The 16662-nt window shown below is 37.0% G+C and overlaps 1 protein-coding gene across 1 annotated transcript in view; it reads left to right on the forward strand.

The window, feature by feature from the left end:
• PHEX (phosphate regulating endopeptidase X-linked) overlaps positions 1-4864 on the forward strand; it is a 230315-nt gene extending 225451 nt beyond the window's left edge. Inside the window, exon 22 of the mRNA XM_078362509.1 lies at positions 1540-4864. Within this exon, the coding sequence (XP_078218635.1) occupies positions 1540-1642 (103 nt within the window). The 3' untranslated portion in view covers positions 1643-4864. The remainder of the gene's footprint in view (positions 1-1539) is intronic.
• The last annotated feature ends 11798 nt before the right edge of the window (positions 4865-16662 follow it).

Raw genomic sequence — 16662 nt, forward strand, 5'->3', positions numbered from 1 at the left:
TTCACTCTTTGTTTAGGACATTATATCTGGATATCTTTATATTTAATGTTTAAATAAGTCATTAGCATACTGCAAGAAAGCCATCTAAAATTTCTCTTAAAATCTTATTCCTAAGATTTTGCCTTAGAATTGCTTCAGAAATTGACTATAAATTACCCACTAGCATAAAAATCTAATCATTGTGTTGGAAATTTCTCCCCCACTGGGCTAAACTGTCATGAAGGCTGACGGTCTCTAATGGACTAAAATGTGTTTCCACTGACAAATGGTGTAGATGAAACCACACAGTAGATTAATTACTCAACAGATAGTTAAAGGAAATAAGTTTCTGAAAACTTAACTAGTTGCCTCTAATGTTGAATTTCACAGTGTATGCTTACTAATTATCAGCTATATTCTATCTTTAACACTTGCCTAGGGTGAATCACACTATGAAATATGCATCCCTACCCATATATTCAGCTAAAACACAAGAGGTTATAAGGATTTTTTGGATACAGTCCATTACATTTATTCAAATGCCCGTAGATAACAAAGTCATTAGGGAAGAAATAGTCATAGACTGAGAATGCTAAGTCAACCCTTTGAACATGAAGCTGAGTAAGAAATAGATGAAGGGGGAGTTTTTTTTTTTTTTTTGCTGGCTTGTTACTGATGTCTGCAGTAACTGTAAATTTTGAGTGCAGCAGAAATCACACAATGATAATACCACTTCCAAAAGGCAGCTACAGGCAAAGTGCTGAGTAGGAATCCACTCTTCACTGTAGTTGGAAACCTATAAGAATGTGTTATATTGGAACTAACTCCAGTGAAGAATTACTTGTCAGTAATAACTAGATACCATGCATTAATCAAATTCTGGGCAACTATGAGTCTCCATACCTAACACTAATTCTGAGAAAATGTTTTTGTAGAGCGAATGAATTTTTAAAAAATAGCTGGAAATGCAACATCATGGATGACTCTTACAGACATTTACATTTGGTGAAAAAAGTCAAAGACCAAACAGTACATACTATGGATTCCATTCACATGAAGTTCAAAATCAGGCAAGGCTATGGCAATAGAGGTCAGAATATTGGTTATCTTTGGAGATGCTGTTGGTCTGGGACAGGTGGGAGCCTTCTGGGTGCTGGAATGTCTTGATCTGGCAGAAAGTAATATGGGCATATACACACAAAAACCCCACAAGTTCTACATTTAATATTTTGTGTACTTTATGTCATACTTTCCATAAAGAATTAAAGTTTTTTAAAAGTTAGTTAGAAAAACTAAGTATTGGTGATGATACAGTTTTATAAGAATTTGAAGACTGTTGGAAGAGTAATAGGAGCATTTGCTTGGCATTCAGGAGATGCTGGTTCTAGTCTGTTAATCTTTTTGGAAATGTACTTAATTATTTTGGGCTTCAGTTCTCTGCCTGTAAACAGATCGCAAGAATGCCAGCATTCTTTTTAGCAATATTCTGCTACAGTTTTATACAGAACCTGTTCATGTGCAAGAATCACATGACACATGCTTTGACGTATCTTTTTTCAGGGTGAATGGTGCAATTAGTAACTTCGAAGAATTCCAGAAAGCTTTTAACTGTCCACCCAATTCAACAATGAACAGAGACATGGACTCCTGCCGACTCTGGTAGCTGTGACACTGGTTTATGGCATCCTGAGACAGTTGCACAGTGCCAGCGGAGGCTGCACTGAGCCGTCATCGCCCATTGCTTTAGGCCTGAAGACTTTCAGTTGCAGTGCATTTTCATTATTGGGTAGATGACCTGCTTGGATCTAGACAGTATCTGTTCAAAGCTGTAGGGCTTATAAAATGGAATACAAGAATGAACCATGTATGTTTCTTTAGAAAACCAAACCAACAAAAATCTCTAGGCTACTTTTGTTAAAATGCTATCTGCTTAATTGTTGCTATTGTCCATTTTAATGTGTTAGCCACAGTTATGGGGTACATACCATTTCAATCTGTAGCTTTGTTTAAAGTTCAATCTATTAAACTTGTAACATCTCAATGATGAAGACATGTGCATGAATACCTGGGAGGTCTTGCTGTTCTGTGGAATGCAGTGCAAGATTTTATGGACAGTAATTATACAACATTTCTCAACTCTAAGGTAGTTAAATGAGAAATATGTTTGATCTCCATTTTGCAATTTTTGATGAAGTTCTTACCTTTAGCTTTGGAGTTTATTGGAACAAAAACGTGTCTTACAGCTTGCATCTGATGTAGCAGATTGCCCCGTTCAAGTTAGCATGAACAAAGCTGGCAGAAAGGCTACTAGGTAAAGGATTTGAGTTTATTAAATAGAAAAAAGGGAATGAAGATGTATCTTTAGGTCCCAGAATAAGTAAAACCTCCTCGTTACATAACAGCAGGGAAACTAGGAGATAAAATTTTGTCTCATCTGTATGAACTGCATTGATTGCCCATGTGCCAGATACTTTTTTAAAAGCCTAATTCTTGTTGGTTTCATAACCTTCCTATGTGTGCATTGTCCTGGTTCTGAAATGAGCAGATTTGAGAAAAGAATTTTCTGATTTCCCCATTAGGAACATATGACTTTCATTTCCCTTTAGTGCAAAAAAACAAACAAACATTGCATTGAGGAGAAAAGAGCCCTTCTGTTTCAGCTTAATGTTACCTCTCTTTCAAAAAAACCTTTTTGAAAAATTTCTAGATGACATTTTAGAATTTATTGATTCAACTTAAAATTACCTGCATAGTCCAAATAAACATAATTGTTACTCTTCAAGTCATATATTATTCTGACAAGTGAACCACTTTGTTTCTTATCAGTGAGCGAGAAAGAGAGAGAGTGTGTGTGTGTAGGATAAAATTGTAATGGCCTTAAAGTTGTTACCTGGCATTTCTGGTTTCTTAAAATAGGCATCCCTGCATTCCCTTTACATTATTCGTTATACATAAGCTACTGGGTTAAGTGGGCCAATTGGAAAATCTCTGAAGCAAAATGACAAATTCAGATTAACCACAGGAAGCCATTGTGTATCCCTGTCATTTGCGATTTTTTAAAAATATATAAGTGTGTGCCATGTCCTTTTGTAGCCATGGGAACATCTGAAGGGAGAAAAATGGAGGGGCACCATCATGAGGAAACAATTATACTGCATTAGTCAGAGGAGAGCAATTTTCACCTTGACTTCTTCCTCTCTGAATGGATAAACTTGTGAAGGGCAGCTACCTTTTCCTCCTCTTAACCTGGCTTCATGTGACCTTAGCTTGTATTTCTAAAAACAAGCAGTATTAGGTTAGGGGTGCTGGAAATGTACGTGTCTTCTCTGGAGGAAGGATTCTGCCTTGGTTTAGACACATGAGATTCTCTTTGTTTTATTCCTGCACTTGGGTGTTTAAAACCAGCTGAGGTTTATTATGCTAATATGAATAGTGTTTCTCTTCTAGATTTCCTTTATAAACTCAAAAAAAAAAAAACAAACACATTCCTGCAGGTCAGAGAAAGTGTTTGATAAAAGCATAGAATTATGGCTTCAGAAATAGACATTAAGTTGTTTGTTGGTTTAGCAAAACTGGTTGGTGATTAGTTGGGGCCCTCACAGTTTCTAGATGAGAAGGTTTTCTTATCCTGATTAACTTTAATTGCTGTAATTCAGTTATACCAAAAATTGCAGATAGGCTGTCCATTACTAAAACAAACTAAAACAAAACAACAAACGAAAAGCAGCAATACCAAATCATCACTACTAGCTAGAACAATTAGAAGGACTGAATTTCCAAATATATGCTTATGTTTAACTCTTCCAATCACATTCTCATTGTCCTTTCTCTTGGATACAGATTGCTAAGATAAACAGACACTGATTAACTGGCAGAAAGAGAAAGGTAAAATGCAACTGGAAGAGAAAGAAAAAAGTAGGAAGAAGCTGGCCTATGGATGTGGCTCTGAAGAGAAGACAGGATTTTGGCAATCCTTGCTAAGCACATTCATTGGAGTAGAGCCATAAAGTTTTACAAAAATAATTATGGTAAATTAAAAGGAAATTAGATGTTGGATCTCAGACTAGGGCTCCAGTTCTCTTATTCACACACCAGATGTTCTGCCAGTGAACTATTGTCTGGGCATTGGAAGGAGTTAGTTAGGTCTTTTTTGTGTGTGTGTGAAAATCTCCTAGATTAGTAAAAAATTTTCTAGGTATAAAGTGATTTTATTTGGGCTCATCACCATTGCCCAAAGTGTACTGAGCCTTTCACCAAGTGCTCGTCATTGGCCTCCTGTTCTCATTTATTCATTTTATGCGATGGACTTGGACATAACTAATGCAAACATAGGATTCATAAATTATCCTGAAGTTTATTTAGTGCCTTGCCTCAATGGAGCTTAAAGCATAGCACATAAATTTTATCTTATTTAGCCCTGGAGCATCACTAAGCAGCAGCTAGGAGCTATGGCTTGCCAGACAGATTATGCTTGTGCCAGAGAAGTGGAGAAGCCTGAAATTTCTTGTCAAGTATCCCACAGGAAGGAAAGGCAGTCTTTGGCCTTTGGTCTACTGACCTGTGGATTAACCTCCATCCCTTAGGTTATCCCATTTCTAAATACATTTATTCAATCAGTATTTCTGTAATCACTTAACATTTGATAGGCTTCTTCCTGGATACATTTAACATAAGGCCTCAGTTGCATATTAAATTATGGAAGAATATACGATTACTTCATACAACAATATTCTCTTCACCAGTGACGGTGTCCCTCTGGTTTGAAGAAGGGTATTCTTGGATTCTGCATTTTATATCTAAATGGTTATTGTGAGACTGGTTGTATTTTCTTCTCCTACTTATGAAACAATGGAACAGTCACTTTAAGTACAATAAAAAGTTGGTTGAAGGCTTTGTTTCTTTTTTAAAAATATTAAAATGTGTTAGATCTATTAACATATTTTGTCCTGTTTTAGACAACATTTGCCAAAAACAGTGTACAATAACTGTACTATACTAGCTTTCTTGGCTTAGAAAAGTGGGATTTGAATGCAGTAATTTTCTTCATAGACAAGAAAGTATTTACGAGGTTGTCATTATATTTTCTTCCAGAATATAAGTCAGCAGATGTGGTTTACTGCCTTTGTAATAATATTTCTATAGAGAAAAAGAGATGCCTCTGAAGAAATTATCAACGATGATAGGGGACAGGGCTGATCTCACAAAAGTGACAGTGAACATCACTGTTACTATCAAATCAAAGAATCTGTGTTATCATTCTTTAATGATCCAGTTAGTTTCTAGTCATTCATTCAGCACACAGTAACTGAGCACCCATTATATTTAAATCACCAAACTAGCTATATTTAGGTGGATAATATACACTGTCTGGGCCTCAGTGAACAGTCTAGTCTAACATGGGAGATGGGAATATATAAACTGTTTCAATTACCCTACTGAGTGATAATGATATATAAATACTTCATGTTGTGATGTGAAACACAGAGAATTATTCAACTTTTGTCTGTTGGATACTACTGGTGTTTTCTCTATGGAGATTCCAGCAAATTCCTTTTACTGGGTGCCCTTACCTCATCTTCGGTCTGCTTTTGTTTCTAATTGGCTGTGCCCTCTAGGATGGCTGCCCTCATGCTACTGGAGCCTCTTTACCCAGTGCACTTTCAGAGAACTAGAAGTGCCTGGTGACCCTTAGACAATGAGTAGTATGGGACTCTGCAAGCCCGACTACCTCCTTGAGTTCAAACAAATCCAGAGGCATATAATATAATTTATATTGATTTCTCTGTGGTGTCTTTTAGGGTTATGCTGAGAGTGCGGATTGAGTCCCCTGTTGATTATTCTGGCACTGATATGTTCAAAGATCTGGAAAAGTACTAGTTTGCAGTATCCTAGGTCAGCCCATCTGTGTAGTAGATCATATCATCATGTACAGGAAATGGACATCAGATGACACAGAGGTTGTGGGTAATAAGTAGCTGATTATGGCCTGTTTGTGCCCCTCTTGGAGAGTTTATTCTACTTTCCCAGCTGATCCACGAAATGAGAATTTTTGTGTATACGGTAGTGGCACAAGGAAAGATGCATATAAATGAGTGTTTATGAGTGATCTTTGGGATGTGGACTGGAAGGAGGAGCTTTGGGACAAAGAAGGCAAGAAGTGTAGAATTTTTCTTGCTGTGGTCTATGTAATTTTATGAGAACCAAGAGGTAATGAGTTTGCTTAGGTTTTAAAATATGTATCTAAGTGGACCTGATCAAAATTTGCAAGAGGCTGTTTCCAGTTAGGTTTAATATATTTGCATGTGCCTCAAGTTCACTTGCTTTCTTTATTAAGATCACACTAGCTGTAGAAACAGATAATCTCAATGGCTTAACCCAGTTTATTTCTTGTTTTCATTACATACATAATGGGTATTAATGATCACTGAGTTTTTCTCCTCTAACCGGTGACTCAGAGACCCAGACTCCTTCCATATTATGGTTCTGCCATTTTCAACACATGATTGAATGTATGGTCATCTGTAAGAAGCCAGTGGAGGGAAAAAGGCCATGGAAGATATTGAGTGGAAGATTTGGGATTGTCCTGAATGTTGTCCGCATTACTTCTGCTCATATTCCATTGGCCAAATCTAAAACTGTAGGGGAGGCTGAGACATGTAGTCTAGCTGTGTGCCCAGAATGAAGAGCAAATGGGTTTAGCTCTCGGGGAGCATTCCCAGCCACACCTTATAAAGTGAAGTATGGGGCAGTAACTTTGAGCTCTTCTCAATTTATAAAATTGCTTTTGAGCACAGGACAATGGAAATTGAAAATGCCATTGGTAACCTGCAGTTTATTCTGTAGGAGTCTTTTTAATTAACAGCTTAATTGGATAATTTAATCCCCTTTAGAATTGGAGATATGAAAATGAAAATGAGATACTCCCTGTGATCTGACAATACTGTGCTTTAATAAACACACCAAAGTGAGCCCGGAAATGAGAACCACAAAAGCATTACCAAGATTTGTGATCAGTGAAAGAAAACCTGATCTATAATTTTAATTATTCCTAAATGGTTCAGATACATGTTTCATTTGAATGTGTATTTTGTTTTGTTAATTGGTTCAATTAGAAAGGTAACTGAACCTAAGAATCTGTGGCAAAGCCATGAATTTATAATACGGTCTAAGCTTTTAAAATATATACCATTGAGAAAGTAACTAAAATATTCTACAAAATACTATTCAAAGTGCAGTATTTTCCTGTGTTTTTGGAGAAATTAGATACAATAGTTTTTACTTCTCCATTGATGAGATGAAAAATAGTATTCACCATATTCTTGTGTTATGCTTTCTCCACTTGAATGAGAAATTGAGGCTCAGAGTCCAAGAAATGAAAATGAGTGTTCATGTACAAGCCACAAAAGTGCTGTTCTAATTCATTCTGGCCAGATACTCCACTTACAGAGAAAGAGAACCTGAGTAAGTCAAGATCCCAGTATAAAAAGCTACCTAAAATAGTATAATTTGCCCTGCCAGTTTGTCTGCAAATGTCCTAGACAAAAAAGAAGTATAGTTTATGATTTAGAAGTATACTGTGTTGAAATAAAAACTATCGCCAGAGAATACTATAAATACCTTTATGCAAATAAACTAGAAAATCTAGAAGAAATGGATAAATTCCTGGACACATAGACCCTCCCAAGACTGAACTAGGAAGAAGTCAAATCCCTGAATAAACCAATAACAAGTTCTAAAATTGAGGCAGTAATTAATAGCCTACCAAACAAAGCAAGCCCAGGACCAGATGGATTTGCAGCCCAATTCTATCAGAGGTACAAAGAGGAGCTGGTAGCATTTCTTCTGAAACTATTTCAAACAATAGAGAAAGAGGGACTCCTCCCTAACTGATTTTATGGGGCCAGCATCATCCTCATACCAAAACCCGGCAGACACACAACAACAACAAAAAAACTCAGGCCAATATCCCTAATGAACATTGATGCGAAAATCCTCAGTAAAATACTGGCAAACCAAATCTAGCAGCACATCAAAAAGCTTATCCATTACGAGCAAGTAGGCCTCATTCCTGGGATGCAAGGCTGGTTCAACATACGGAAATCAATAAACGTAATCCATGACATAAGCAGAACCAATAACAAAACCCACGATTATCTCAATAGATGCAGAAAAGGCCTTTGACAAAATTCAACACAACTTCATGCTAAAAACTCTCAATAAACTAGGTACTGATGGAACGTATCTCAAAATAATAAGAGCTATTTATGACAAACCCACAGCCAATATCATACTGAATGGGCAGAAACAGAAAGCATTCCCTTTGAAAACTGGCACAAGAATGCCCTCTCTCTCCACTCCTAATCAACATAGTATTCAGAATTCTGGCCAGGGCAATCAGGCAAGAGAAAGAAAAAAGAAATAAATAGAAGGTATTAGGAAAAGAGGAAGTCAAACTGTCTCTGTCTACAGATGACATGATTGTATGTTTAGAAAACCACATCATCTCAGCCTAAAATCTCCCTAGGCTGATAAGCAACTTCAGCAAAGTCTCAGGAGACAAAATCAATGTGCAAAAATCACAAGCATTCCTATACACTAACAGAGAGCCAAATCATGAGTGAACTTCCATTCACAATTGCTACAAAGATAATAAAATACCTAGGAATACAATAACAAGGGATGTGAAGGACCTCTTCAAGGAAAACTACAAACCACTGCTCAAGGAAATAAGAGAGGACACAAACAAATGGAGAAACAATCCATGCTCATGGATAGACTCAATATCATCAAAATGGCCATATTGCCCCAAAATAATTTATAGATTCAATGCTATCCCCATCAAGCTACCATTGACCTTCTTCACAGAATTGGAAAAAACTACTTTAAATTTCATATGGAACCAAAAAAGAGCCCACCTAGCCAAGACAATCCTAGGCAAAAAGAACAAAGCTGGAGGCATCACGCTACCTGACTTCAAACTACACTACAAGGCTACAGTAAGAAAAACAGCAGGGTACTGGTACCAAAACAGATATACAGACCAATGGAACAGAATAGAGACCTCAGAAATAACAGCACACATCTACAACCATCTGATCTTTGAAAAACCTGACAAGAACAAGCAATGGGGAAAGGATTACCTATGTAATAAATGGTGTTGGGAAAACTGATGCCATATACAGAAAATTGAAATTGGACCCCTTCCTTACACCTTATACAAAAATTAACTCCAGATGGATTAAAGATTTAAACATAAGATCTAACACCATAAAAACCCTAGCAGAAAACCCAGGCAATACCATTCAGGACATAGGCAAGGGCTTCATGACTAAAACACCAAAAGCAATGGCAACAAAAGCCAAAATAGACAAATGGGATCTAATTAAACTAAAGAGCTTCTGCACAGCAAAACCAAACCAAAACAAAAAAACTATCACTAGAGTGATCAGGCAATCTACAAAGTGGGAGAAAATTTTTGCAATCTATCCCTCTGACTAAAGGCTAATATCTAGAATCCACAAAGAACTTAAAACAAATTTACAGGAAAAAAGCAAACAACCCCATCCAAAAGTGGGCAAAGGATATGAACAGACACCTCTCAAAAGAAGACATTTATGCGGTCAACACACATATATGAAAAAAAGCTTATCACTATTGGTCATAAGAGAAATGCAAATCAAAACCACAATGAGATACCATCTCACACCAGTTAGAATGGTGATCATTAAAAAGTCAGGAAACAACAGATGCTGGAGAGGATGTAGAGAAATAGGAACACTTTTACACTGCTGGTGGGAGTGTAAATTAGTTCAACCATTGTGGAAGACAGTCTGACGATTCCTCTCAAGCATCTACAACTAGAAATACCATTTGACCCAGCAATCCCATTACTGGATATATACCCAACAGATTATAAATCATTGTATTATAAAGACACATGTACACGTATGTTTATTGCAGCACTGTTCACAATAGCAAAGACTTGGAACCAACCCAAATGCTCATTAACAATAGACTGGATAAAGAAAATGTGGCACATACATACCGCAGAATACTATGGAGGGAAAAAAAAAGAAGTTCATCTCCTTTGCAGAGACATGGGTAAAACTAGAAACCATCATTCTCAGCAAACTAACACAAGAACAGAAAACCAAACACCGCATTGTCCATGTGTTGAACAATGAGAACACATGGACACAGGGAAGGAAGCATCACACACGGGGCCTGTCAGGGGGTAGGGGGCGAGGGGAGGGATAGCATTAGGAGAAATACCTAATGTAGATAACAGGTTGATGGGTGCAGCAAACCACCATGGCACATGTTTACCTATGTAACAAACCTGCACATTCTGCACATGTATCCCAGAACTTAAAGCATAACGAAAGTACACTGTGTTAATCTCCAAACGGATTTAGAAGTCAATGGAATTCCAGTACTTGGATAACAGTTAGACAACCCTCCCACCCCAGTGATATTTGATGAATGGCAAAAGTAGCCCAAAGCTGACCAGATTTTCAATTGGCATTTGTAATTTTCTTTGCCTAATAATAATCATAATGAAAATGGCTTCTGTTTGTTGACACCCGCGATGTTCTAGGCACTCTGCTAGGGCATGCCTGCTTTATCGCCAATCCTCACAACAATCTTGCACATAGTTGTTGCTATTCTAACTTCACAGGTACGAAACACATGACTTGTCAAGACCACATAAGTAATTGCAAGAGCCAGAAATAGTCAATTTTGTCTAACTTCAGAACCCATTCTCGAATGTTCTCCTGGGACAATGTTAACAAACATAGTTGTAACCTGTGACTTACTGAAGACTTCAGGTTATACTTCTATACTACTTTGTTAGAAAACAATGTAAAGAAAGGAGTCAGTTTACAAGAATTGGTACTTAATGGTAGTTTCATTTCACGTCCTTCAGAAAAGATTCTAGACCCTGCTTTTTACTCAGAATGCTTGTTACCATTTATTATGTATCATGTGCCAAACATGCACTAAATACCTTATTTAATTATCACAACAACTTAGATACATATTATAATCTCTACTTTACTGGTAAGAGACCTGAGGCTTGGAGAGGTTAATAACTTTGTTCATGATTATTTAGCTAGCAACCAGCAGCATGGATGTGAATCTAGTTTGGTCTAAGTGCTTTCTTAAGCAAACGCAACTATGGCAACTCTATGTCCTGGATGTCCAGGCTGTGGCATCCCCTCAGTTCAGTTGGCAGACCTCCCTGAAATCTACCTGTGTTCAGCCCCATGACTGCCTTCATCCTCTCTGTTCAGTTCCTGAAACCAGAAAGTTTGCAGGTTACTTTCTCCAGGGAACAAAATCTCTGTTTCTCTGCCTGTGGGTAGTTGAGAGACTTTTTAGCAATCACCTTGGTTTTGACCCTATGATGCATTGTTTTTAAACATTTTTAAGATTTGGCAACATTGTGTGTATTTATCATGTACAACACAATGTTTTCAAGCATATATATACCTTATGGAATGGTTAAATCTCACTGATTAACAATTGCATTACCTCATGCAATTATTTTTTTGTGGGGAGAGCACTTAACATTCACTCTCTTTGCATCTTTCAAGAACATAATAAATCATCATTAACTACAGTCACCTTGCTGTACAATAGAGCTTTTGAATTAATTCCTTCCATGTAACTGTAATTATGTATCCTTTGAACAACCCGGCCCTATCTCCCCCACCCCCCAATCTCTGGTAGCCACTATTCTACTCTCTACTTCTATGAGAACAACTTTTGAGATTTCACATGAGTGACATCATGCAGTATTTGTCTCGTGTCTGGCTTATTTCACTTAACATAACGTCCTTCAGGTTCATCCATGTTGTCACACATAACAGAATTTCATTTATTTTATGGCTAAATAATTTTCCCTTGTGTATATATATCACATTATCTATTCATCCCTTGATGGACACTGAGGTTGATTCTATGTCCTGGCTATTGTGAACAGTGCTGCAATAAACAGGGGAGTGGATATATCTCTTCAGCATACTATTTCATTTCCTTTGGGTACATACCCAGTAGTGAGATTGCTGGATCATATGGTAGTTCTAGTTTTAATTTTTAAAGGAACTTCCATGCTGTTTTCCATAATGGCTGTACTAATTTACATTCCCACCAACTGCGTGTAAGGGTTCCCTTTTCTCCGCATCCGTGCCAGCCCCTGTAGCTTTATCATGCATTCTGACATTTACTGTTACCTAGAGCTTCCAAATCCTGAGAACTTCTGATATTCTACAGAGTATTTCAGTTTGCTTCTAGTAAGGGAACCATTATTTTTGTCTATGTGGGCTTATACCTTTCAAAAAATATATTGTAATTTTTTTTTTTTTTTTTTTTTGGTGAGAGGGTGAGCAGATAGATCTACATCCGAGTCCCCTACATTTAACTGGAAGTCTACATTTCATTTTTTAATGGGGAAATTTAGTAAAAATTTATTTTGAAAGAAATGTTGCTATAGATGGAGTTCTATATGGAATTACTGCCTTTCCCCAGTAACCTTTGTAACTAAAGAGTCTAAAGTTTCCTTTAAGTTGCTGAATACTAGGGGGTTTTATTTTACACAGAAACCTATCCTATTTTTTCTTAATAAAATAAACACCCATCAACATTTAATATTTTTCATTACTCCTAAAGATATTGAACTTAGCCTTTGGAGAATTCATTTGAGATTAAAGGAACATATCTCTGTTACCTTCCAAAGTTACTTAGGAATATGTCTAGGAGAATGTTAGAGTGGATTTGTCACAAATGCTCTGGAGGAAGTTTTTACTTATTGACAAGGGCCAAGCTTGCTCCTTGGAGATTCACATTTCAACTCTCATTTGCACACACATAGAGTCTCTGGTGCAGATTGAGTTTGAGTTAATGCACATAGCTTGTTGGGAAGAAATCAATCAAAAACCTTTTTAAGGATAAATGGTTCTTTAGGAACGGAAAGTTCAGTATCTCAATTTTGTTGTAAGCATTGAATAAAAAACATTTTAAAGCATTCGGCATATTAAAACTACAAATGGTGGTAATAATACAGGTATTTATTCCCTCACGTAGGTCAGTTGGTGATATGTACAAAGTGATAAGTAGAATAAGGAAAAAAATCAACTGTCATTTAACATCTGCCTACAACACGAGGCAGAGTGCTAGTTGTCATACTGCAATTTGATTAATCCAGGACTCTGGTGACTTTAGCCCGAAACTTCACAAACAATAGCATAACAGCCTTGTCATTCTTCAGCTTAAAAAACCTTAAGCGAGGTTTTTCCTTGTGTTTACAATAACATCCAAACAACTTAACCTGACTTAAAGGGCCTACAGGATCTGGCTCTCTGCTTATGCTGTCACTTCTTCATAGCCTTTTTCTAGCTCCAATCGGTCTTCTTTCTGTTTCTCTAAATTTACTAAACTTTCTCTTATCTTCTCAGTTTCAGGTCCTTTGATGTTTTGCCTGAAATGCTTTTTGTATGTCTTTTAACTAATTACATTGAAATTAGGTCCATTAACTATATAGTGTATCACCTCACCTGGCTCACACCTTCGTAGATCTTACCACTGTTGCTAATTTTCTCCTTCCTCCCTACCTCCCTTCTTCCCTCCTTCCTTCTCTCTCTTCTTTCCTATTGTTTGTCTTCCTCTACTGTCTTGTAAGTCCCATGCTATTAAAACTTGCTCTTGGCCTAGGTATGTTCGCCTGCACCTATAATCCCAGCACTTTGGGAGACTGAGGTAGGAGAATTGCTTGAGGCTAGGAGCTCCAGACCAGACTAAGCAATATAGTCAGACTCAGTTTCTTAAAAAAAAAAAAAAAAAACAAATTTAGCTGGGCATTGTGGAGCATACCCGTAGTCCTAGCTACTCAGGAAGCTGAAGCTGGAGGATGGCTTCAGATCAGGAGGTTGAAGCCGTAGTGAGCTATGATAGCACCACTGCACTCCAGCCTGGGTGACACAGTGAGACCCTGTCTCTAAAAACAAAACAAGCCTTCCTCTTGTTCATTACTATGTTTCTAGCATCACTACTATATTTTGTTGCCTCAGCCTCCTGAGTAGCTGGGATTATGAGCACCTGCCACCACACCAGGCTAATTTTTGTATTTTTAGTAGAGATGAGGTTTCACCATGTTGGCCAGGCTGTTCTTGAACTCCTGACCTCAAGTGATCCACCCACCTTGGCCTCAGAAAGTGCTGGGATTATAGGCATGAGCCACTGTACCCGGCAAAATCTTCCATTTTTAACGGCAGAATGATATTTAGAGTTTCTGTGACATAATTTGTTCAATTAATTCTATTTAGAAATTAATTTCATTTTTCACTATTGTAAATAATAGACATGAAAATCTTAATGTATACAGTTCTTTTCTTTCTTCTAGATTGTTTCCTTAGAATAAATACTTATGAGTGAATTTACTTCATCAAAGGAGGCATGTATATGCTTTTGTGGCTTTTGAAATGCACTAACGAATTGCATTCTAACAAGTTCTATGCATGAGGGTACCTACCAGTTTTACAACAGAACTGCATCAGAAGTAGGTCCTGCTCACACAGGACCTATTGTGGGAAGAAAATGTGTCCACCATCAGCTATAATAAAAAGCACAATGACGAACAGTATAAGAAGACACCACATTTAGAAAAACCTTATCAGTTTTAAGTGTTATTAATTTCATTTTTAGTAATCTTTGCATCCAGTAAATAAATAAGGCTGAATGCAATGGCTCACACCTGTAATCCCAACATTTTGAGAGGCTGAAGTGGGTGGATTCCTTGAGCCCAGGAGTTCAAGATCAGCCTGGGCAACTTGGTGAAACCCCATCTCTAACAAAGAGTATAAAAATTAGCAGGGCATAGAATGTGCACCTGTAGTTTCAGCTACTGGAGAGGCTGAGGGAGGATTACTTGAGCCCAGAAGACTGAGGTTGCAGTGAGTCATGAATGCACCACTGCACTCCATCCTGGGTGACAGAGTGAGACCCTGAAATACACACATATATACAAACCTACATACATAGAAGTGTGACTGGTTGTTTAATCTTACCAATTTGCTTTTTTGTTTTTACCTCTCTTGATATAAATTACCCACTATCAAGGCCCTTCACCCATTAAGCTATTAAGATTTTAATTTTTTCTCATCCTAATATAAAGGCACAAGCACATGTATGTTTATTGCAGCACTATTCACAATAGCAAAGACTTGAACCAACCCAAATGCCCATCAATGATAGACTGGATAAAGAAAATGTGGCACATATACACCATAGAATACTACGCAGCCATAAAAAAGGATGAGTTCATGTCCTCTTCAGGTAAATGGATGAAGCTGGAAACCATCATTCTCAGCAAACTGACACAAGAACAGAAAATCAAACACCACATGTTCTCATTCATAAGTGAGAGTTGAACGATGAGAACAAATGTATGGGAATACCACACACTGGTGTCTGTAGGGGGGTGAGGGGGCTAGGGGAGGTATAGTATTAGGAGAAATACCTAATGTAGGTGATGGGGTGATGGATGCAGCAAATCACCATGGCACTTGTATACCTATGTAACAGACCTGCACGTTCTGCACATGTAACCCAGAACTTAAAGTACAATAAAAAAGATTTTCATTTTCTGTTATTGAGTCTTTATTGCTTATTATTTGTAGTCACTTGTTTGACTAGAAAACAATTCTGCTACTCTCTGATCCTCATCTTTGTACATTTGCAAGTAGCAGTGTTCCTTTGTAAGGTAATGGAGACAGGCAGAATAATTCACACAATTTGTCTTACTGAAATAAACTTGACACAGAGAAGTACGAAAGAATTAACACAAATTTAGGAGGAATACAATGTTAAGTGTATATCAGTTAATGGAACAAATATTTACTGAAGTAGTTGATAGATATTATTCAAGGGTTGGGAATAAAGTTATATTTTCCAATTATTTAACAATTTGAAAATTACTGAACTCATAAGGGACAGTAGATATATAAATACAATTTCAGAAGTGTAATGTATAATTGAACAGAGGTGAACATAGAGTTCTTTGGAAATAAAACTGGATAAAAGTATTTATAGAGCTAAGCAATGAAAAAATTCTAATGTCCTCAGCTGTGAAAAAAAAAATAAGGCAGACAACTCAATAGAAAATTGGGCAGACAACTAGAACTTATCACAAAAGAGGATATTCCAAATCGCCAACAAATAGATGAAAAGGTGCTTAACTTCACTAGTCATTAAGGAAATGCAAATTAAAGTCACAACGTGTTTCAACTATTTACCCCCTCCCCACTAGGTTGGCTGAAATCAAAAAGCATTTAGACAAGCAGAACTCTCATAGACTTCTGGTAGAAGTATACATTTGTATGGCTATCTTGAAAAACTATTTAACAATATCTTCTAAAGCTGAATATACTTGTATCCAATAACCCAGCAATCCACTCCTAGGTATTAAGTTGTCATCTTAGTAGATAATAATGGTTGAATATTGGCAATTTTATACTGTTTAACCTAATGTATACCCAGCAGAAATGCACACCTATGTTCGCCAAAAGACATAGAAGAATTTCACAGAAGCACTATTTATAAGAGTCCAAAAATAGAAAGTATCTGAATACTCAGCAACAATAGAGAAAGTAAATAATTGAATATTGGTCTACAATAACAAGAACA

This window comes from Callithrix jacchus, chromosome X (assembly GCF_049354715.1).
Source record: "Callithrix jacchus isolate 240 chromosome X, calJac240_pri, whole genome shotgun sequence".
Classification (NCBI taxonomy): domain Eukaryota; kingdom Metazoa; phylum Chordata; class Mammalia; order Primates; family Cebidae; genus Callithrix; species Callithrix jacchus.